This window comes from Accipiter gentilis, chromosome Z, assembly GCF_929443795.1.
Source record: "Accipiter gentilis chromosome Z, bAccGen1.1, whole genome shotgun sequence".
Taxonomy (NCBI): Eukaryota; Metazoa; Chordata; class Aves; order Accipitriformes; family Accipitridae; genus Astur; species Astur gentilis.
Window position 1 is genome coordinate 87,340,474 of NC_064919.1, and position 23,193 is coordinate 87,363,666.

General features: G+C 41.9%; 1 protein-coding gene across 1 annotated transcript in view; it reads left to right on the plus strand.

Annotated features, from left to right (window-relative positions):
• Positions 1-23,193, plus strand: part of DCC (DCC netrin 1 receptor) — a 572,354-nt gene that overhangs the window by 199,370 nt on the left and 349,791 nt on the right. Inside the window, exon 2 of the mRNA XM_049794299.1 lies at positions 16,325-16,645. Coding sequence (XP_049650256.1) covers positions 16,325-16,645 — 321 coding nt within the window. The remainder of the gene's footprint in view (positions 1-16,324; positions 16,646-23,193) is intronic.

Sequence of the window (23,193 nt, forward strand, 5' to 3'; positions counted from 1 at the left end):
TAACCTTTATTCTTTCCCCAGCAAGTGATTTTATTCATGTGTTTTTTTCTGTTATAGTATCCTCAAGTTTTTTGATTTCATTTCGCCCTCTTTCCCTTTTATATAGGAAGCCAGAGACCATCAGTGTTCACTGCTTTTATTTACGTATAGCAGCCAAGGAATATGGGAACTGAGTCTCCAAGGGCTTTGCCTGCCATGTATTGGGCTTTAAGAAAGCTGTTGTGGAACTTGAAAAAATTATAACATTAAATTTGTTAATGAAAGATGGAGCTTTTAAAGTGATGATCTTCTTCAAGAAGAGGCTCATGGGGTGTTCGATATTTGCTCTTTTTCCTTAATCCTGGGGTGGGGGGGGACCCCAAACAAAACAGAAGAACCCAACTTAGCTGCGGTTGTGTGGACTCTGATTTATTCTCCTCCCACTGCTCGGTGGTGGTTCTTTTGATGTATGTTTCTGTGTCAGAAAAGAAGAGGAACACCGATGGACTAATAATTTAGTTAAGTAAATGATGATAGTGCTGTGATTTCAAAAACATACAAGTCTAAACCCCTTTTGTTCTTCTATTAGTTCTATTTGTTCTTCTGCTTCTAATTTGTGAATCAAGTTCAAAACAACTTTTATATCATTAATTACGCTGCCCTGGTGAAGGAAGCACTGTGGAGTAAAAGACATCCTGATCTACTGATCACAGGGAGCTAAATACTCTTGGGTTCACCTCGTTTCTTTAGTCTGATTTTTTTTTTTGTTCTGATAAGTGTGAAATATTTCTCTACATCTTGAAGATTATGAAGGTTCTATTGATTTTTAGATGTCATGTGCTAATCAGCTTATTCAACACTTAGGAGTTTTAATAAACCTGCAGTGTGGTGTTACCCCAATATTCACACATCAGACAGGTTTCTCTTTTCCTACTGGGCAGAGAAGCCTGTCTAGTGGAAGGATGATGTGTCCTGTTTTTAAAGGAAGGTTCTTAATGACTGAGTTGTACCATTAGACATGCAAAACCAATGTGCGGAATGGGATGTTGTTTCAAGTGTGCAGCTATAGCAAGCAGACTAGTGGGCTTTAATTTCATTAATTACCATGGTTAGTGTAAACTGAAGCAGGCAATTTAAGAAGTTGCAGACTTGCACTCTGCTCTTGGCAGCTGCTTCTCAATTCAGCATTGTCATTTTGGCGATTTTAGCCTAAAAAGACGTCGGCCTCAGTTGTACCAGTGCGGTGGTTTGTCGAGGCCGGGCTGCGTAAGGCGGAGTCGCAGCAATTCACGGCGAACAAAACTGCTTTTCAAACAGAGATTGTTTCGGAAAACTTGTCAAACTTTGCAGCCGGAGAAGATGTAGGATGGAGTGATGCCCTGAGGGTTATTGGTATTCAGGGCAGCCAGGGTAATGGTTGTGGCTTTCGCTCAGCTGCAGAATTCTGCAGCCCACTTTCTGTCGGAGGTTCGGGGAATAAGGTCGGTATTGTGCGCTCGCGCAGCGCCTGCTACAATGGGGCACTGTTTGATGGCTGCTGGGGTCTCGAGGTACCGCTGCAGCCGCAGCATGCGCTGATTTCAGAATTTGCATTTAAAAGAAGCTGTTATCGATGGCAGAGGTTATGAAACAATGTCTGGGGCTCCCCCCGCAACTGTCTTTAAGCTTGTAATTGCATTTTTTCACAACTTCACTGAAAACTATGAGAAACATTTTCTTCTCCTGTTACCTGCCGCTCATGTAGCTCATGGTTTGGATTCTTCTCTCTTTTTTTTTTTTTTTCTCCTCTGAAGTTGTGTGAATTGAACCTTTGCCCAGCTTGAATCAGGTGGAGAGCTGGAAGGCACCAAAGAGAAATGTTAAATAAAACCTGTCTTGTCCCGGCTGGTTGTGGGAGTTTGCTGTAGGATGTGCCAATGCGGCTTTCTGTAGCTCAGCCAGGATTTGTCTGAACAAGCAAACAGGGTGCAGAAACTAATTGCACAGCCTTAATGGCAAAAAGGAAGTGTAGAAGTTGTAGTAGAAAGTAGGAGAAGCAGGTCAGGGGTGGGTTGGGTGAGGGGAGGTAGAGGCTGCCTGTCATCTGTAGAGCAATTGGCACGTTTGGTTTTTACGTGCTTAAACACCTCTTATAGCTTGTTAAACCGTGGTGCAGTTTATAACTTCATTGAAGTAAGTAAAGAGCCTTTCTAATCTGTAGTAGAGCTGGAGAAAATCCTCTTGCATAGGGTCAGGGTGATGCTCTTTGTGCAAGTCAACTTCCTCATGTAAAGGAAAGGGTGATCAAAGGCAGGAATGGAGATCTGGGAAAAAATACTTTTTTTAAACAGTTTGACATTCTTTTGGACTGTAATTCTTCATTTGGACCAGTTTAGCAGTTCACCTTTTTACCTGGTGGACGTGCACTGTCTCTCTTGATGCAGGTTTTGTCTCCCTGGTCTGTGCGTTTGGTCTGGTGCCTTGGAGAAAGCGTATTTGTGGGAACAAGGTCTGTGAGGTTTTGTGTCTGTATTGATGGTTTTGGTTTACAAGCCTTGATTTTGTTTATTTACTTTGATCCTGCTTTTTATTTAAAAATAAAACAAACCAACAAAACAAAAATCCAAAACCTCCCAACCACAGCTTGATTTTTGATGTTCCCAGAACCTCAGATAGAGAAACAGGACAGCCATATGGCTCCAACATAAGTCTGGGTCCCTAGCTAAGGAACGTAAATACTTTTGGTATATATAGCCTTTTTTTTTCCTTCCAGAAATAGTTGCAATCAAAAGGCATTTAGCTGCAGGGGTGGCCAAGAGCAGGCACAGCCTTGGCAAAAGGCCCCAAAGCCACTGCCCCATCTGCATAGTATTATCCACATGAGTAGGTTTTCTTCTTCGAAATCAAGAGGACCGTATGGCAATATTCAGATCTGAAATTATTTCAAATGGATTCCCATGTAGTTACAACTCTGTATTTGCAATCTTAGTGATTTCAATTTGGAAACTCGTTCAAGTGAGTAATATAACGTCGGACTGCTCCTTCTGTTTTTCTTTGGAGCTGGCAAACTTCTAAAAATAACTTGATTACGAGAAAACTTCTCAGGTTGGGAATAGGACATCAGGGTGTTTTGGATTTATTTGCTCCACACTTAAAAAAGAGTGGAAGTTACTGTCGTTGCACAATGTTTTAATAGGAGTGACTGAATTTTGTGTTCTGAGTTCTAAGCTTTTCCTAGTCTCAAAAGATGTACTTAACTGAGTTTTTTGCATAGCAATTCTGTTATGGTTCTATGGGTGAAGGACCTCTCTTCCTACGGGTGCTGTGCTGTTCCTCTTAACCTGATTGTTCTTTAAAGCACTCATTCAGCAGAATTCCAAGTGAAGCTGTACAAGACCCTGAAGAACTTTATCCAAGGGTCTCGATGATGTGGACTTAGTCATTATAGAAGCAGGATAGTGAGACAAGAAAACACTACCCATGGTTAAACCAAACTGCACAGCAAGCTCAGCGTATGCCTTCCAGGCGTTTTGAGCCTCGGTGCACACCAGTTCTTGGGCCAGCTTGCCTGAAGACAAGATGCTCTGTCTTGGTCAGAGTGACTCTGCGGTGATTTGACAGCAAGGTATTTTCTTAAACAGACCTGCAGTAGGAATTGGGCATAAATCAATGCAATTCATACTGAACCGCTTGGGCTCCAGTCGTCTTTGTACAAGTAGCCAGGGAAGCTGGGTGCAAGAAATCCTGCTTCTTGCATGGCCGAGCGACCATCGATCCTGGCAGGAGAGGGGCAGAAGGGCTCCTTGTGTACTTGTTCCTACACCAAGTGTGGTGGCAGATGCTGGGGTGGATACTTGGTGGTGCCTTAACTTTGCTTTTTAACTATATCTGGGCTTCCTCAGTGCTTACTCAGTGCTTTGGTGGAAGGGGGACCTGGGGGAGTACAGTCTGATTCCTCTGTTGGCTGTGGTTAGATGAGGGACAGAAAAACGATCTGGCTCTTGACAGCTTTGAGGAGAGCGTTGTTCAGCTGCTACGAAAGCTTGGAGGAAGCATCTTCACCTTTAGAAAGAGGCATGGTAAGAGGAAAAGAGAGGAGTAAAACGCAGCGGAAAGAATTCTGGTTGGAGAGAGCCTGAGACTTTTTGTCCTTTGGAAGACAAGTAGCTCAGAGCAGAATAAGGAGAAGAAAATGTCCTTTGAATCAAATTATGGCTGTTCATCAGGAGAGATGTACACCAAGGCGGAGAGGCAGTTTTAGACCTTACCTGGGGGTTTCCTTCATGCTCTTTGCTACCATTGAAATACAGCAACTGTTCAGGGAGTGAACAGGAACAAAATGCTTAATAAAAGATATATCCTTTCTTAAAATCTGATGAGAAGCTTTGCAAGTGCGTTAAAATAGATGCTGTAGCTAACCCAGTACAAGCAAACTTGCTATTTTAGCGAGTCTCGAAGTGAGAATGTTGGTGGGCTCATTCAAGGTATTTCAATTCCTGGGCAGAAATGGCTTTTTCCCTGTTAGAAGCTTATTTTCCTTGAAACCTCATCACTAGCAGGGAGAGGTGGCTGCTTGATCATAGAATAATCATTTGGGATTCCGTATCCCCTTCCTAGTCCCAGGTGAGAATGACTTCTCAGTCTTTGCTGGAAGCCTGCATTGCACAGCCATCAAAGCTGAGGCAGATGAATTCTGTTTTCTGTGCTCAGTGAACAAAACTTGCTGAGTTGATTCCTTTTTTTCTTTTTTTTCTCCTTGTTAGGAAATGCTCAGTTAATTGGTATTTGGTAGCTGGCAGAGAATGAGGGGCTTTGAAGACAGTTCTGCCCGAAGGACAGGTGTGATGAGAAATACTGCTTACTGTGTGTGGGTTGCAGAAAGCCAATTCCCAACTAAAAACTGTACATCCTGCAAGTAAACTCATATTGACAGCTTTGGGTGTTACTTGGACAATGTCTCTTCTAGGCTGTATGGTATCTTTGAAACACAATGACATTTAATACTTTATTTGATCTTTTTGAATGACTTCTGAATATGGATCTGCCGCAAAGCTGGTCCTCATGTCATGTTGCAGACTTCAAAACACAGGTCTGGGTACTTTGTGGCTTTAATTTAACATCACTGTCCAAGTCAATATCTGACCCATCATACATCGGGCTTCATCTCATCTAAAACATGTGGAACTCAAGTTTTAGTAGTTATGCTTATGCTGTGAAACAAAAATCCTGCCTCTGGGGGTGATTGAAAAATTAAAAGTAAGGGATATAGGGATATGCTTAAATTATAAGGTGCTCAGTTGGAGATAAATCTATTGTCCTGGGGCTTGTGATATGTGACAAACTCCCACAGGAGAGGTTCATTTTCTAGCTAGTGATTCCCCCCCCCCCCCCCCCCCCCCCCCCAAGGTCTAGATTCTTCCTAGGGTTGTGGGGGAGTGCTGGCTTTTTTATCTTTTTTTTTTTCTCAGACTCATAAAATAGTTTAGGTTGGAAGAGATGTCAGGAGGTCATCTAGTTTAGCCTCTCAATGTTTCTGTTACTGTAGCTGAGACATGGACATGGAGTTAAAGTAAAACAAGGAAGCTGTGATTTATTATGAAACAAAATTGAGTGGGTTTTTTTTTTCCTGCTGGAAAAGCTGATGCATTAAGGGAGTGTGGTGGGAGCAGTTTGATATTCATTGGTTATCCCTCACAACAGCAGTCTTGATTGCTGTTGGATGTTTTATGACTCAGATTATGCTCAGATTAGACTTTTTCTTTATCTTAATTCTTTTGGGTTTTTCAAAAGCTGAAATGATGCATTCAGGGCACACAGTCCATCGGCTTTGCTGTGTGCTTTCATTGTGCAAAAAGGGAAGGGCTCTACATTTGCAGTGAAGTCCCCATTTGTTTCTTTAATGTTCACATACATTATCGTAGCACTGCAGTTTGTTTCCTTAATGAACACCAGTCTGGTGTTCCCAGAAGCCTTTCACTAAATAGAAGTGGGAGAACTTTAATTTCGAGGATTGAACAAGAAGCTGTCTTTCTCTGTTTTGTAAATGGGAGTAGAGAGAACGTTATAATTAAGATATTGTATGCACAGTAATGGGAGGAGGGTGCAACCGACCTCCTATTACCTTAGCTTGGGTGCTGGTTTGCTTTATGCGTGTGTCAGCCTTGGGTATGTGTAAGGAGATGCAGGTGCACTTGTGAGGTTTTTTTGGTTGTGGGGCCCTGGGTGGTCCCTCTGTACCGTGGGTCCTGCCCTGGCAGAGGGATACCCTACAACGAGAGGCACAGAGGGAGCATCTGATCTGTTGAAGGTGCTCGAGAAGGCTGCAGATGAGATGGTAACTGAAGGCTAGAAGCAGCCTTTGTAAAGCCATTGGAATTTGGTGCTGAAGGGTACACACACGCTGGTTTTGGCAGCTGTATCGCCCAATATGTTGAAGGAGATAACCCCCTCCCGGGGTCGCATGTGCCAGATCAGTCCTGTTCATCCTTCAGTGCAAACACAGCTCTAGTTTCTAACAAAACCAGGAGAAAACAATTTGTCTGTGTATCATTACCATAATTGATATTTATTACTTTCTTTGTGATTTTCTGAGTGTTTTTTTGGGTTTGGATGCTGGGTTTAAATCACACCCGCAACAGGCGCTGTTGATGTGTTCGTGTCTATTATGTTGTCCTGATAAGCTTGGGCAGTGGTTTTCACCTTCTTGATGTGAGTTATTGAGATTGATTGAAGCTCTATGCTTGTCCTATCTAAAATGCTATGTAATTAATGTTTCATTATGCTAATGCATGCAAATTTAGTAGTATGCATTTGATGGGGAGGGGAGAGAACAAAAAGGATTAAAGAGTTCACTTTAAAGTACAAATTAATTTATTGCATTACTAAATGGCCTGCAAGGAAGGAGGAATGCATTTAAGAAATGAACAAATACGAAAACAAAAACCCCCCTGTCTAAATGTTTTGTCTTCCCGAGAAGTGGTTTTATTCTGAGCTCTGCCATGTGTGTTTGAGCAGCACTATTTATGCTATAGGCTGTTCTGAGCTATAATGCACTTAAATTCAGCACAGAGTTCTTAGTCATGGAGCCTGTCCCCCCCCCCCCCCCCCCCATCCCCCTCACTCTTGCTTCTTCCTCCGCTCTTTTCCCTAAATGCATCACCATCTCAAAAAAATCAAACTGTGGCAATACTGGCTTTGGTTTTGCTCCTTCTGCCTGTCTCTCTAGCTTAAAGCTCTTCCAAGGGATTTCCTTTTTCAGCAACTGATGTGTTCTTTTGATGTTTTAACTCGGTATTTCTTGCTCTTCATTATCTTTTCATCTTCCTCTGTATTCTTTTGCTCACCTGACTTCTTTCTTTCTCCTTTACATACATTGCCATGTCCTTGCCCTCTCCAGCTATTGCCCTCCTTTGCCCTTTCATCTAAAGCATGAATGTCTATTCTGTTGGCTCATGTCTCCTTCTTGCAGTCCGGCTTTTTCCACAATGACTGGTAAAAACCTGCATCTGGCCAGATCTATGGGCCTTTTCTTGTTTATATTCCACTCGACTCTCCCCTTTCAGCCCTTTTCTGCTTGGCTTGGATTCAGTGCTGGATTGATTTTTTTTTTTTCCCCTCCCCTTTTCTTTCTTTCTCCCTGCTTCTTGACTGTTCCTTCACCACTGACCTGGGGGATTTTTCTCTTCCTTCTTTTGCTTGGTGTTGCTTACTGCTCTGTCCTCATTCCATCCCCATGCATTTTATTATCTAGGTGATTTAATCTAATAATAACATAATCTGATAATTTAAGTGATTTTAATTTTTTTTGGTTTTGACTCTATAGTTACATATCCCAAATTCACTTTTCCTCTTCGTTGTAGTTCCATATCTGTAGCCGGGCACTTCTTGAGTCTCTTTTCTGCATTTTCTTCTGCTGGTCTGGACTGTGAAACCTTTTATGGGATGCAGCAGACTGAAACACTGGCAGAATACTGGAGCTTTGAAGGTTTAGTGTAGGAATATCTCTTTCATAACTTAGTAAGTGAGAAGGTTGCACTGTAGGTCTCTGAGACACGAGAGGGGGTGTTGGTAGACAGCTTTTGACATACTGTAGCTGTCAGGATGGAGTTAGTTGACTTTTTCAGCCCTGTTCTGTAGGGCCGTGCTTCGCCGACTCCTCAAGTGCACTACTTCAGAAAACAGACTGTTTCTGATAGGCAAGCCTGAAATCTGGTATCTCTTGGATGCGTGTTTAACAGTTGTGAGAGTAATTTCTTTCATTGTCAGGAAGACAGAAAGCATCTGCTGGGGAGAACATTGAAACCGGCAACACGCTGGTGTTGTGACGTACCTGGGGGAAACGACCTTAACGCAGCCTCTTCTCTGCTGAAGTCTTCTGCTAAGGGCTGTTTGAGAACTTAACGGGGTTGTTCAAAATTGTGATAAGATCCTGATTGGTAATACCGCTTTTAGGCACCTTAAAGCATTGCTTTTCTCCAGAAATTTGCATGTTGGCTATGCTTTTACATTTCCTTAATCTTGATAAGTACATTAAATCTAATGGATAGGAAATGTGGATAGTACCAACAACACTGTGCTTCTGTCTATAGATACAGCGCCTGATCGCTTTTCTCTGTGGAACTCCTATGTGCAAACTGGCAGGTGCGGGTACTGGTTATCTTGAGGAAAAGGGGGGAGACCCAGAAAATGATATGGGTTTTTTTGATAATGTAACTAAAGCATTTGAAACAAAAGCACGTAGGAAAAATTTGCACTGCCAAGTCAGTGCAATTAACTGTTCAGTAGTCTTCTCTGGGCGCTCAAAATGAAAATCCAATTTGCTGCCTTCTCCGCTGTATGAAAACACCAGGCTCTGTCTGGGTTTCCCACGCACAGCGAGGTCTGCAGTGGCTGCTGCCTGAAGTTCTGGAAAGCTTTGGACCAGAAGAAGCAGTGCTGTATCCTGCTGTATCGAGCGAGTCTCCGTCCTCTTCCAATACTAGCGGTAGTTTTTAATGTAGCCAAATACCCTTGTGCCCTCCATCCTCTGTGCTGTGCAGGAAGCAAAATGATTCTCTCATTTCGTTCCAGGGATAACTGGATCTTCTGCATTTGTTCCCATGAACTTGTGACTTAAATTGATTTATAACCTTGCAGAAGCAGTGCATACCGCAGGGCTTGTTGGTTGGGGAGGCTGGATTTGGTTCCTCAAACTGATTTGGCTAAATTTAGGCAGTGAGAATCACTCATACTGTTTTAAGGCAAGCCTACCTGCGCCTGACATCTGATCTTGGATCAGAGGACCTGAGCTCTGCCTCTTCCAGCGGTTGCCACAGACTGAGTTTCAGTGAGTGCATGAGCAAAGCAAGCAAATCGTGGGTGTGCGTAGGTACTTGTTCAAATAGTTTTATATAGTCTGGCCAATGTGTTGTCTCTGCCCAAAACAGCTTAACAGCAGGCAGCTGCCAGAAGACTTGGTCTCTTTTTTCTTCCCCAGCCCTTGTCTTCCAAATAGTTGCGCTCTTGCCCTCTGCCTCGTTTTATGGTTCCGTTACAAGGAATCTGATCTCAGAAGAGTGGTTTTCTTTTGAGGGTCGGCAGGTCAAGCTGGCTCTTGCGTTTTTCTGTTTGCTGGAGCCAAAGCGAGGGAAGCCCCGGGAGCGTATGGCTGGGGCTGGAGGAAGGGGAGGAGTGCCCCTTTCGCTGCACCGTGGTCAGAGATCAGACTGGGTCAGCCACAGAGCTGTTCTCCGAATTAGTGGGCTATCCCAAATATCTTTGCTGGGAAAGGAGTCAAATGGGTCCAATCAATGAATAGTGCTTTTAGAGACCTCAGTAGTCAGAGGGGTGGGTAGCAGGAAGGAGCATCTGCGTGTGTGTGTGCTCTCATCTCTCTTATCCCATCAGAGTTCATTTAACATCTGCAGCCTGACTAAATCTGAGCACCGAGTGTGTAAGGTGATGTGACAAACCCATCTGTTGCATGGGGTCATTCATTCATTCTTCGGCAAGCAGAACTACACATGAAACTCGGCTTGTTCGGTTTGATAAGGGGTTCATTTACTCTTTCTATGTGACTGTGATTTTACACTAGAGGGACAGCTTGAATGTGGGACAGAAATGATGCTGGATCTGCTCAGTGGCCCTTTTTCTGGGTATTGCTCATCAATGGCACCCAGCGAAAGTTCTTTGTAACTGATGTTTTGAACGCTCTGGTTATAAGCAGTGGGGTACTGTGGTGTGGAGGCACTACCCTTAGTAATAAATTACCTAACCCCCCTTATTTTTATCATGCTAAAGCTTTAAAGTAAAAATCAGACAGCCAGTCGCTATGTGTTCCTAATGATTCATTGAATATGGAGGAGTTATAATGGAATTTTTTTGCAAGCACTTTTAGTACAGTTTAAAATCCTGTGATAGCACCATTTAAAAATTCAGTGATTTGGAACGTCGTGATAAAGTCCTGATAAAAAGTATATGTTCACTTCTATATGAAAACTGAACAATGCTTCCATGTACCACACGCTTGTGCGTTGCATTGTACGTTTCTTGGAGCAGGAATTTTTATTTCCACATTTGAACATCAAATGCAGGCACGAGGCTAGATTTTAAAAATTTCATAGAGCTGAGATGAAATATTCAGCACCCCAGAAGGCGCATCATAAGTTATGATAAAAACATTAAAACAGGAGTTCTCCTTTTAATATATACTAAGCTTCATATTAGCGTATTTTGTGGAAACAGATAAAAGTGTATCAAGTTTTGCTATATATTCTGCATTACCTAGGCATGTAAATAAATGCTTATTAGCCTGGCCATTAAGCTAATTTATGCAGGCTCTGTAGATGAAGGGAGGGGGGGAAAAATCCTCTGAGAAAATGTATACTCTGAGTGTCCATAAATACACTTCATTGTAATAGACTTAGTTCAGCTACGGTGCTCCGCTACCAAATTTCAGTTAGACTGGGGGGTATTTCTGTATTCACAGAATTCAAATGGTCTGTGTGCAAAAGTCTTATTTCTTAATGTTTATTTGAAAAAGAAGAAAGCTCCAGGGGTGGCCCGGTCAAACGCTTTTGCAACTGTGACATCTCTTCCCTCTCCATAATGGAAGCAACTGATGCAGAACATGAAGGAAAAAAAAACCCACCCTGGAAGATTACATTTCACAAAGCCGGAACAGAAAGTGGAGGATTCAAAAAAAGGGACTGATTAAGCAGCACATCAGAGATCATCTTTTAAATGTTAATTTCTTCTGCGGCCTGGAGAATGATAATCTTGAAGTTACTCTGATGCTACCTGTCAAGGCGAGAAGCCCATTAGTTTTATTCCTGTATCACAAAGCGGGTTATCACATAGGGTAATGCCTTGGTTGCTAAAGCAGCAAGGGACCAAGGATGGGGTCTTTTAGCTTCAAGTTTTCTTCTCCTTTGTTTGGGTAAAGGACATGTGGGCTATTGCCAAGGGCCCTCTCCTTGACCTCGGAGCTTCAGATCTCCAAGCAGCGCTACGGGCTTGTTTGATGACACGGATGTGCTCGGAATAGCTGACACGGTAGCTTTGTGTAGGAGGTATTTAATCTTTACAGTGCTTCCATTCAAGTTTGTAGTTAAGCCACAGATCTCATAAATTTGTGTTTGTAGTTTTTCTGTGCGCGCCGTAGTCGGAGGGAAAAGGAAGCGTTAAGGTGCCCTAGACCCATCGGTTTCAGCAGCCTCAGGTTTGCAAAACTCTTAATTTCCTTTGTTCGCTCCAAATAGGAGAGTGCTGGACCTCAAATGACAGCTGCGTGAGTATGCACGCAAAAGGTGAATGTATTTACTGCAACAGATGAAGCCGCTGTAAGAGCACTTCCCTCTCTCGTTCTGACTTTTAAAGCCTCTGAGAGGCAAAGAGTGTGGAAGCAGGTCCCAGGGAAGGCAGGGATGTCCTCGCTGTGGCGTGTGTGTTATAAGAAAGTGTTAACTGCTATCGGCGTAGGTTGGGTTTTGCAAACCAGACTGGGGAACGTCAGACCAGGGTTCTGTAAATGGGAACAAGTGCATTCTCTACAACTTGGTGACTGTCAATTGCCGTGGCCTTTTTTAGTTGTTTAATATCTTGGAGCTCTAAGGGATTGCGAGTAAGTGCAGGTGAAAAATTAAAGGCATTAGCAAAAATGCCGGATAAAGGAAGACCCCCACTCCCCTGACAGCAAAACTTGGAAAAAGAAGACACGGGCAAATTTTATGGCAAGTTTTAGAAGAGCTCTTCATCTCTTCTGCCTGGCTGCTTTATTTCTTCCTTCCCTCCTTGCCTTCCATTTCAGTTGACCTATTGCAATAAGGATTAAATTGTAGGTTTAGCATCTCTGTTTTAAAATAAGTCCCCTACCCTGCTTATGAAAATGGCAAAGCAGCTTACAGTTGCAGCCGTTTCAGCTATGAGACGCTTACCGTAAGGCACAATGGCAAAGAAGTTGCCCAAGGACTAGGGGAGAGATTAAAGAACTTTTTCATCATCTCCGTATTTCCAGCTGTTAAAAAGCTGTGCAATAGGTAGCTGGAGAGACGGCTGTCTGTCTAAGCTCTGCTTTGCAAGCTTGATATTCAGGCTGGAGATGGAAAGGCTGCTCCTGCCTCCTCGGTTGCAACTATTGGGGGTTTCACCCTGGATTTCCACCACGCGGAGGTGGAGGCACTGAGTTTTGGAGGTAGCACTCCTGCTCTTGGAGAATATGGGAAGAGGAAGCACAGTGCAGTGCGTGCTTTGGGAGGAAAGACCTCCACAAGCTGGAGCTTTGCTTTGTTTTGGTCTCGTTCTTAAAGCCAAGGGGGCTTTAGGCAGTAGGGACCCAAAGGATCTATAGGAGCAGCATATGTATGGGCTGTTCTGCCCCATTTCCTCCGCTGGCTTACCCTGGGGTAGCAGTAGCGTAGGTGGTGTTTGGCGTAGGCTTAAGCATCTACTGAAATGCTGACATTTCAAACAGGTAGATACTATACAGGAGAACAGGGATCCAGGGAAATGCTTCTGAACCCTGACTTGGGCCTCAAAGTAAACGTACTGTTAAGAAAAGTTGCTGGAGAAATTGTGCGTGCTTGTGTTTTCCACAATGTCTTAAGAATTTTCATAGGCTCAGTTTTGTTTCAGAGTGTGGGTATATATGTACACACATAAGTATGCACTGTCCTTACGGAATATACAGTGAGTACAGAAATCTTCACAAAGAAACTGCGTACCCCTGCAAAGAACCCCTGATAATAAGAAATGGTAAGCAAGCATTTTTTTTTTGAGGCAAACTGTGTTGAAGTAGGCTCCTAGAAATTGGGCTGTATCTTGTGGCTGTTTGTCCTCTACAGCAGAAATTGCCATCAGCCTGGTCAGAGCACGTTCAATGTGCATTTCATAAGCTGTGCTAGCAGAGTTTGGTTGCTCGTTGCGGGCAAAGTTTAAACCTTTTCTTAATTTGATGTGTGGCTCTCTTGTTTCTTCAGGTGACAGTCCTTAGTTTTACACATATAGAAGGAAGGTGTGGAGGTGTGCTGTGGGCTGGTCTGATCAAGTCTGGGATTTGTCTCTCCCTTAATTTGATAAAGGCTGAATTTGTTCACCCTGGGTTGTATTGTGAAATTACTTGATTATTTTTTTTAGGTGCTGAAATAGGCCTCTGTATTGGGTGTAGTGTATTCCTTCTTATAACCTGGTCTAGAGGAATCAGGCTTAGTGTTTGCTGCTTGAGGTAGAAATTAGGGAAAAAATTTGTGCAAGTCGAGGGTTCAAGAAGATGACATGTTATTGGGAAAGCTCTCCTGGCTGCCCTGACTTCAGCTGTAACATTGCAGCTGGGCTTTCCAAACTAAGCTAATAGTTCAAATATGCAGATAGGTACTAACGGGATTTTCAAATACTTTTCTACCTTTCTCCTTCAGCGCCTACATACTACAAAAACGTGGCCATTAGATTCTTATCCTTCCAGGTAATGTCTACTGAAAATAAATGGTCATTTTCTTCTGTTTTTAAGGTGTCACCGTGACTTCTATCTTCAGGAATAATATTTTCAAGAAGATTTGAATTTTCCTTACATTCAGAAAGCTTTTCAGGTTATTCAAGCTGTTAGGTTCCTTGTAGTAAAGCAATTTAAGTTAAATATGCCTTTTGCAAAGGATGTGAATAGCTGAAATTGCAACTGAACTGCAAGGGTAATTGCATGAAAAGAAAGTTAATCTTTGTTTAACTTCTGTAACTTCTGCATTTGCTGCACTGGAAGCTGTCATAACCCCATTTCTCCTGCAGAAGTGGATTATTTACTTGTGATAATAGCCACATAAAATCATTAACATGCTGTCATAAACAGCTGTGTTAAACTGTTATAGGTGTTGGTGACATAAATAAATGTCCAACAAGAAGCCGTCATTTACAAACAGAACATAGTTGCCTTTGGGAGAGGGGAAAAGAACATGTGTTTTTAAAGTAACTACTCTTTCATGCATTTTAAATATACCCCTATAACACTACCCATGTTCTCGGGCAGAAGTGCCCTGTGCCAGTGTGCAGCTTTTAGTCCTAATTCTGATGTGCTTCCTGCAGTAACTGAGATCAGAGCATTAAGACAGTTGAAAAATCAGGATTTGGCTACTCTTCTTGATGGTATTAGACAATATATTTTATTCTGAGGTGTTAACGGTGCTATTGGTTTTGTGTCTGAAATACTCTTCAAGTTGAGTCTCCCAACTCTTGCTTTCTCCTTTGCTGAATTTTATTAATGTTTTGAAGCCACAACTTTTTTGTTTATATGCTTTGAAGTAAAATCTGGTACCTAGCTACTTCACTTAGCATACGGGTAGAACTAAGTACTTGACAATAAAATTAATTTCTATAAAGAAAATGCCAAGTAGCTGTTTATGCATTATTATACATATAGTCATAGAAAGCTTTGGTTTGGGAGAGAAAATAGAAATAATTAATCTTAGGACTAAAATGTTTTTGAATTTTTTTATCATGTAAGTTTTTGTTTTCATTTGCTCTAATGAGGTAAAAGGACTCGTTTGATGATGGGGGGGGAAGCTAGTTTTGCATTCACATGCAACTGTTTCAAAACTCCATTTTTCCATACACTGGAGCACAGAACAGTAGCATTATCACTGGCACGGAGTTTGGTGGAGGTTGGGGAGCAACCTGTCTGTCTGGGAACCAGAGGGCTACGGCTAAACCTGGAAGTGCTCAGAGGTGCTGCCCCTGGGCAGGGTGGGATAGGCGAGCCGGTGATGTGGCAAACTTTGATTTTATTTTGATACAGTGGAAACTACTCTGATACTTTCTCACTCAAGTATAGTCACTGAGACTTGGGGAGGCTCTGTTGTCTAAAAATACAAGTTGTACGTGCTTTGCCGGTTTATAAATTATTAGGAAATGCTTGATGCGATAGAGAAGGAGGACCATGTTAGGTTATTGAGTTGTGCCCTTTGGTGTAACTGCATCCACATGTTCTCAAGCATTTTAATGACTTCTCTATAGCAGACCTCATGGTAGCTCTGCTCTGAGAGCGTCTCTCTCTGCCTTTACGGTCTGTTTTCTCTCCTAACTACACAAAGTGGGTTGGTGTCCTGCTACCAAAGTGATGCATAAGATGTCGGCCTCTGCATTCTTGCAGATGGTGGAAATCTCAGGTCTTCAGTGCTGCGGCAGGGATGACGTGCAGCTTGTAGGGTTGGCATTCTCAGCACCTCCCCGCCTCTTCTCCACACGAAGGACATGCTCGTGTGGTGTTTCTCTTGCTCAGTACTGGGGAGCATGGCCGGACTAGTTGGTAGCGAGGAGAACCGTTGTTCTGGTGAGGTGGAAGATGATCTACCAGGCTTAAGGTTTTGGCACTGTTTCTGATAGATGGTCAGACTGCAGTCTTGCATGCTTTCCTCCCACTTGTTTGCTAACAGCCAACAAAGCGAGGCCCAGCGTTGTTTTTGTGCTTGTCACGCTAAAATGCATCTCGGTACATGTGGCCAGAGTAGGTCCTGTAAGCAATTAAATTCTCCAGATAAACCTCGAGGGGTATGGTGGTTTTATGCTAACCTCTGACTCGGGTGTATATAGTTGTACAGATTTTTAGCTTTGCTTCATCTCCATGTTTTACATACAAAGGATCTGTTTATCTACAAATACTGTTTTCGTAGCGATGGGACAAAAAAAAGTATAATTTATGCTTGGGGTTTTTTTGTGCATGTTAACAATTTGCAGAGAAACATAGCTTAATCTCTTACAATGTTTGCCAGCCATATTTATGGGGCCTCTGGGGCTTGTATGCTACCTCCTTATATTGAGTTTCTGTATCTAATATGGTATATTTCTTCCTCCATAGAAATGCGTAACCAATATTTACTCCTTTTCTTTTATGGTTTTGCTGTTTCAGGGTCACAGATTAAGACTTTTACATCGTTGAGGTTCTTGACTGAGCCTTCAGATGCTGTCACCATGCGTGGAAGCAATGTGCTGTTGAACTGCATAGCAGAATCAGACCAAGGAGCCCCAATTATTAAATGGAAGAAAGATGCAGTCTTCTTAAACCTGGCAGTAGATGAAAGGCGGCAGCAGCTGGCCAATGGATCGCTCTTGATACAAAACATAGTCCACTCCAGGCACCACAAGCCAGATGAAGGTGTCTACCAGTGTGAAGCATCTCTAGAAGGCATTGGAGCCATCATCAGTCGGACAGCTAAGGTCATGGTAGCAGGTAGGGAGAAATATTCCTACCGTTTGGATTGCTGGAAATATTCTTTGTGAGCAGCTGCTTTTTAAAAAAAAAAAAAAAAAAAAAAAAAAGAAAAAAAATGTACATAAAAGCACTTCAAGTGCTGTGGGTTTTCTTTTTTCCCCTCTTCAAAAGAAGTAAAGCTATATATGACACTTCTGCGACAGTAATTTATTTCTGACAAGGTATTATTCTTGTTTAAATATGTCTAATCACTTCTTTGTTGCTTTGAGTTATCTGCTGCATATTTATTGTCTTCAAAATAGATGAAACCTCTGAAGTTGGAAATTAACTGCTTTTCTGATGAATTGAAGATCACAAAAAAAATGCCAAACTTCTGTAGGGCACTGAATGTACAAATTTTATGGTTTAGGAACTTTTTCATAGACAGGAATTTATTATGCAGCTTACTGGAATTGGCAGCCTCTTTGTATTTCCTTTAAAGCACTTGTGTTCCTTCTGCCTTATACCTACACAGATTTGTTACCAGGCACCTGAGAACACTTACGGCTTCTCATTGACTTTACAAATACCTTTGTGAAAGGTGTTTGTCTGAAGTTTTAAAGGGGTCTTCTGCCTCTTCATCAGTCTGTGGAAGGATGTAGCAAGTCCTCAATCATCTAATTATTGGGGAGAAAGATGTTTGGAAATCCTTCAAATAAAAGCTACAAAGGAACGCAAAATCGCTTAGTAACTGATACCAACTGGAATATGCTAAAGTTCAGAATAATTTTCTTTAAGATCATTATTAAAGAATTTTGCCAGTTCTGAGGGGATGCTTTTTGTTTCTGCCCTTTGTGTGGATGGAGCTACTGTGTATTGCTGATCGCTGTGACTTAAACCTGTTAAAGAATGCCCTGGTTGCCTTGCCTTGGCAAGGGCTGAGCAGCCATCCACAGGTGCTAACTTAGTAACCTCGGGAAAAGAGGATAAAATACTCTTCTGTGCTGGGGAGAGGATTGACACTTATGGTCTTTAGTGCACAGGTGAGCTATGAGTTTGTTGAGGCGTGTTGGTTATGTGAAGGAGCAGCTTGTGTTTATGTTAAGGAAAAGTTAAAAGGCAGGTTGTGTTGAAGCTTTCAGCGTTACCTGGCTGTGCTCACGCAGCCTGTCAGGGAGATGCACTTTTTTCCAGGTCTCCGGGCGTCTAGTCTATGAACTACCCAGTCTTGCTGTCCTGCCGCATTTTGAACAACGTGGGGATGTAGAACAAAACTGAAGTTCGGTTCAGTCCAGGTGTTCTACAACTCTTTGCCATCCCGTGTCTTCCTAACTCTCACTGGTTATACTGGGAGGGAGTCCAGGCATTTGTCTTCTCAGCTGGACTCGCCAGTGTCCCTCGTGAACTCGGTGCCTTTTCCAGTTTTAAGGTCCCTTAAACCAAAGATCACTTCTCCTCCTCCAACCTCTTCTCTACCAGTTAGAAAAGGTGTGTTTTTTCATGGTACCTGACTTAAAACAGGTAATAAGAGTCTCAGCTCTTTCCTAATCTACCTCTTCCCCACCACTTTTCTCTCTGAATCTCTGGTCATTTAACCTCACACCCTCAGCAGTGTATGTACCCCTGTGCTAGGATTCCTACCCAAAGTGATGGAGAGCCCCACAGATGTAAAGAAATTGTTCATTCTGTTATCAAGTCACCCTCGGAGGCAGCCTGCAGAGCCATGCTTTGCCAAGTAGGGCTTTTTGCCAGTTCAAGTTGTTATTTGGCCTTGATCTTGGTTGTTGGCAACCGCTAACTAATAAAATCACTCCAATTATTCTTTTTAAGTGAATGCACATATGTGAGTGCTCGCTGTTGTGCTGTGCCCAGCTCTAATTTTGAGCTTTTCATAGGAAGAACTGTGCTTTGCGTGGCAGGTCCTGATCTCGTATCCCTGCAGTGATGGTGGCAAGTTTGGGGTGGGGGGGGGGTTATGCTGTTCAAGAAGAATTTGGCTGCAACTGCAAGAACCGATAAAGATTTCGTAACTGGAAAGACAGTGAAAAGGACAAGAGGCAATGCGCACAAATGGAAGTACCGGATATTTATTTAAAAATAAGTATGTTTCCTAAAAGGGTGATCACACAGTGAGAAGGGTTGCCCAAGCATGCTGTGGAATCTGCGTCTTGGAGATAAGCAAGACCCAGTTGCACACAAACCAGCCCAACCTGCTTGTAGCTGCCCCTGCTTTCTGCAGGGCACTGGACTTAGATGGTCTCTGTAGGGCCCTTCTGACCTTGGTGATTCTGATTTTGGGTTTTGTTGTTTTTTTTACCTCATTGTGTGAAAAAGTTCTTCAAGCAGAAGTGCTATTTTACCCTCTGAAGGACATGTAAACCCAAGCGAGCGGAATTTTTGTGGTGGGTTGTTTTATTTTTTTGGTTTGTTTTTTTTTTTTAGGGAGTCACTGTGCAATGTTGGCAGAACATCATTGACTTAAGGCACTGGCAGATGGAAACATGACAGAGTAAGGGAGAGAGGGCAAGAGGAGAAATGAAGGTCTCGCACTCCAGTATGGTGTGTTAATCATTGCTTGGCAAAGCAAATAAACTTCCTACGTTGAGAAAAGCCTCCTTTTACAGAGATGAGGATTGGGATAGGATAGAGCTACGTTTAGTATTATAACACTTAAAACCTGAATCTTTCTGATCCCTTGTATATGATGTACAAGGTATCGCTGCTAAATAGACTTTTTCGTGGACAGCCTGATGCTCTCGTCCAAAGGAGATGATGGTGGTATGCGTGATTGCACTGTCCTGATGAGTGGGAGATTGTGTTCGTGTCAACGGTACGTAGCCTTGTTTCACTTAGTTCCCCATTTCTGTGCAAGATTTCATTCTTGCAAGATTCTAAAGGAAGGATCATGAGCTTTAATATTTCAGGCAGGTTTTAGGAAGAGATTCATTCACTGAATTACAATCTAATCTTGGGTAGTGTCACTTTTAAACTGTGGGTCTGTTCACAGCATTTTAAGTACTTACTGTGCTGTTTGGCAACATAGAATACATCAACATTTATGTCTTTGGAGGTTACAATTGCCAAACCACTGGTATGCATAAGGGGCATATATCTTTCTCGCAGTAAAGACTCTGAACGTGATTTCACCACACTTTTGAAAGCATTAACAGTCAATAAAGCAGTCACCGCTAAAAGGTAACAGTCAACTCTGTGTGGAACAGACTGCTCAGGGGTACTGAAAGTATATTGCCCTTTTAAAGCCCTTCCCCTTATACTTTCATGGTTTAAAGTGCTTTCAATAAAGAAAATGTAGCAAATGAAAACCATTTTTAATCAGTCGAGAATTTTATGCATGAAGCCTGCCATGTATGGGAAAATACACTGTTTCTAAGAACTTCTCAAGGGTCCTTACGGCCCCGACGTGCTCCAGCTGTAAAAGTGTTCCTGGCTGAAATGGAAATGAAAGCACCGGAGAGAAACTAAGAGCTGCTTCCTTCTCCAGCATCTTACTAAAACTCCCAATTTAACAGACTGCTGATTATTGGTATTTCTAGTAATCGGTAGGATTTCGGATAGAAACCACACTACCTTGTCTTATGTCTCTATTTATAGACTGTTGCTGGATCAGTCCTTCAAAGGTTCTGGCTTTACTGTTTATCTGAAATGTTGGTCTTTCAAAAGATGATAGGAAGTGGAATCCGAGGTCGCTTTGTAGGGAAATTCCTGCACTTCAATATCCAGCTCCTTGGGGAAGACAAACTCTGACGTGCTAACAGAGGAATTTTTTTGTGTGGTTGTGATGATTTACAACTAGAAAACTGAAATACTGAAAACTACTTAGTTTTTCTTAAAACAAACAAACACCCTCCCCCCCCCAAAAAAAAACCCCACCCAAACCCCCAAACAAACAAAAAAACCCCACACCAAAAATCCAAACCAAACCAACTCCAAACAACCAACCGGACAATGGATAAGTTACATCCCACCCGGAGATCCATTTAGACCAATGCCCTAGCTTTGGTAATCACCAGTAGCAGATGTCTGGAGACTATAGGAACAGTGTATATCCATATAGTTCACCTGAATACTCTATCAGTTGTCAATGTGCCCTGCGTGTCAGTAAATTCTTCAGTCATGAGTGTAGCATTTGGACATTTGAGTGCCTTTTAGTTTTTTTCTTCAATAAATTTGTCTTCCTTAAGCACTTAATTCCTTGCATGGGTATATTGCCACTGATTCAGTCCTGGCTGAAATCAGAGGTAATTTTGGAGGATGGAGGGGAAAAAACCCAAACCACAACAAACCACCGCCCAGAAGAATAGTTAAGACACGCTTTGTCAAAGAAGTTGAAAAAATTTCCTATCTGATGAAGTCACTGGAAAAGTGCAGCTGGCCAGTGTTGCACTTTGAGATCCTGAAAGGCTTAATTTTGTGAAATAGTTTTAATGCAGGGTTATGGCAGGTGTCACAAGATGGCACCTTATGTACAGTCTCACGAGACTTCTCTTTTACTGTGGAAGGAACTTTTTGGTTGTTGTGAAGGTTAATATCCAGGGAAGAAAGAGGGGAATTTTCAAACCGCTGTTGTGACCACATTTGTTCTGGGACTAAACTGTATGCGTTGAGCAAGTGCCATGGAACAAATAAAAAACATTTGTCACATTTCTCCTTCAGCTGTAAGTTAGCCCATATGCTCCCATAAACCTGTCAGCCAAGCAACAACTTATTTCTTCAAGAGCTTTAAATGATTTAAAAATAGTTTTAAATGGCATTTGACACCAGTGTGTCCCTCAGCTTTGAACGGGAGACTGCTGCTCGTGCCACAGTGTTTTATTGGGTTGCTTCGTCAGCATTAGAAAAATTAAAAAATAATCCAGGGAGCGTTTTATAATTGTGCTGGTAAGAATCAAAACTTTGCAGTGCACTTGTCTAGACAGAACACCAGCAGATTGCAAAGAGACAAGGTAACTGGACTTCAGAATTACAGCCCTGTATTTCTTGCGATTGCACCTTGTGCAATATTGCTGCATCTGTGACAGCCCTACTAGACTTCAGGTACCAGAAGACTAGTTGCTAGGACAGCTGTTGAACCTAAGGTTAAAATCTGGAAAGTGTGAAGAAATTTTAATCTTCACTTAGTGTAACAGCTTCATTGTTTTCCTAAATTATTCTTTCAAATATTGTAAGTCCACTGATAATTCTAAAAGATCTATTTCAGTGCATGCAGAACAGCGAAGAAATTATGAACTATAATATTAGATACTATTGCCTAGCAGTATTTTGGGATTTTAATGAACTAAGGATGAAAATGAATCATTCAGAGCAACCCAAGGAGGTATCACTTTTAAGAGATCAACGCGGGAAACCTGCTATACTAAAATTTAGGAAATACTGTATTGGACAGAGTAAACAAGACATGGTCTGAAGTGGTGCATATTTCATTCCCTGGATTTATGACAGTCACTTTCTTTTTTTTATAAAGGAAAAAAAAATTGCTTTCAGAAATTAATCATTTGGGAGGTATAACTTGATTTATAATGACTAAAATTAGCCAATATTGACTTAATAATTTTTTTTAATCCTACATTTTTTGGATTCCTAATCACAGGAGATTTTAGAGTAATGCGAATTTCTAAACCATAATAAAAGCAGTGAACAAATCTAAAACAAACTCCACATGCTTCCCAAACTGATTTTGGAGCTCCAGAAATTTATTTTCTTCATAAATGGCAAAATAAAAAAAAGGCAAGTCTTAATAACTCTGTAGAACAGACATGATAGCTGGAGAACTTAGAATACAAGTATCACCCCTTGACCGTGAACTTGGTAAAATAGATGGACGCTTGCGAACTTCTGGTCAACAGGTTTTTCTAACGTGCCTTTTTACATTGGTATTTTATATGAATACATACAGCACGCACAGTGTGTACTGGTGCATAGGGCACCTCCTGGGGCTCTATCAGGAATTGGTTAAGTCCAGTGTTTAAGGACTAGCTAGCCAGTTCAGATTTTTTCTCTTTTTTTGTTACATGCCATAATAATATATGCCTGTGGGACCGCTTTTTACATCACTTGATGACCTATAGTGCTTAATAGTCTTTTTGCTTAATGGAACGGATGATTTCCGAGTGCTCGCTCTATGCTATCACTACTTAATGTTTCTTTGTTGTATTTGGAAGAGCCTCGCGTGCAAACATATACCCTGTCATGCCATTAGAGCTCATTAGCACATTTGTATTTAAAACCAGATCTGAAATGTGAAAGGAAATATCAGGAAATCGGGTAAATATTTGACTGTCTGCATGTCACTCTGTTTTGGTCCCAATATTTTTCTCCTGTCTCGTGCATAAGATGTACCTACTTTTCTCTTGTGTGAATGGGGGTATGGGGAGAAAAGCAACCAAAAAACCCCAAACAAAATGTCCACAATATCTAGTAAGGTAGTTGTCCTTTTGATATGATCACTGATTTTTTTAATGGTAGTTTTCAATGTTTTTCTGTTCTGTATGACCACTCTTGTGTGACAGGCTGTGAGTTGTATCTTTAATTTCTCTATGCGTTTGTCCCACCTTTAATCGTATGATCTT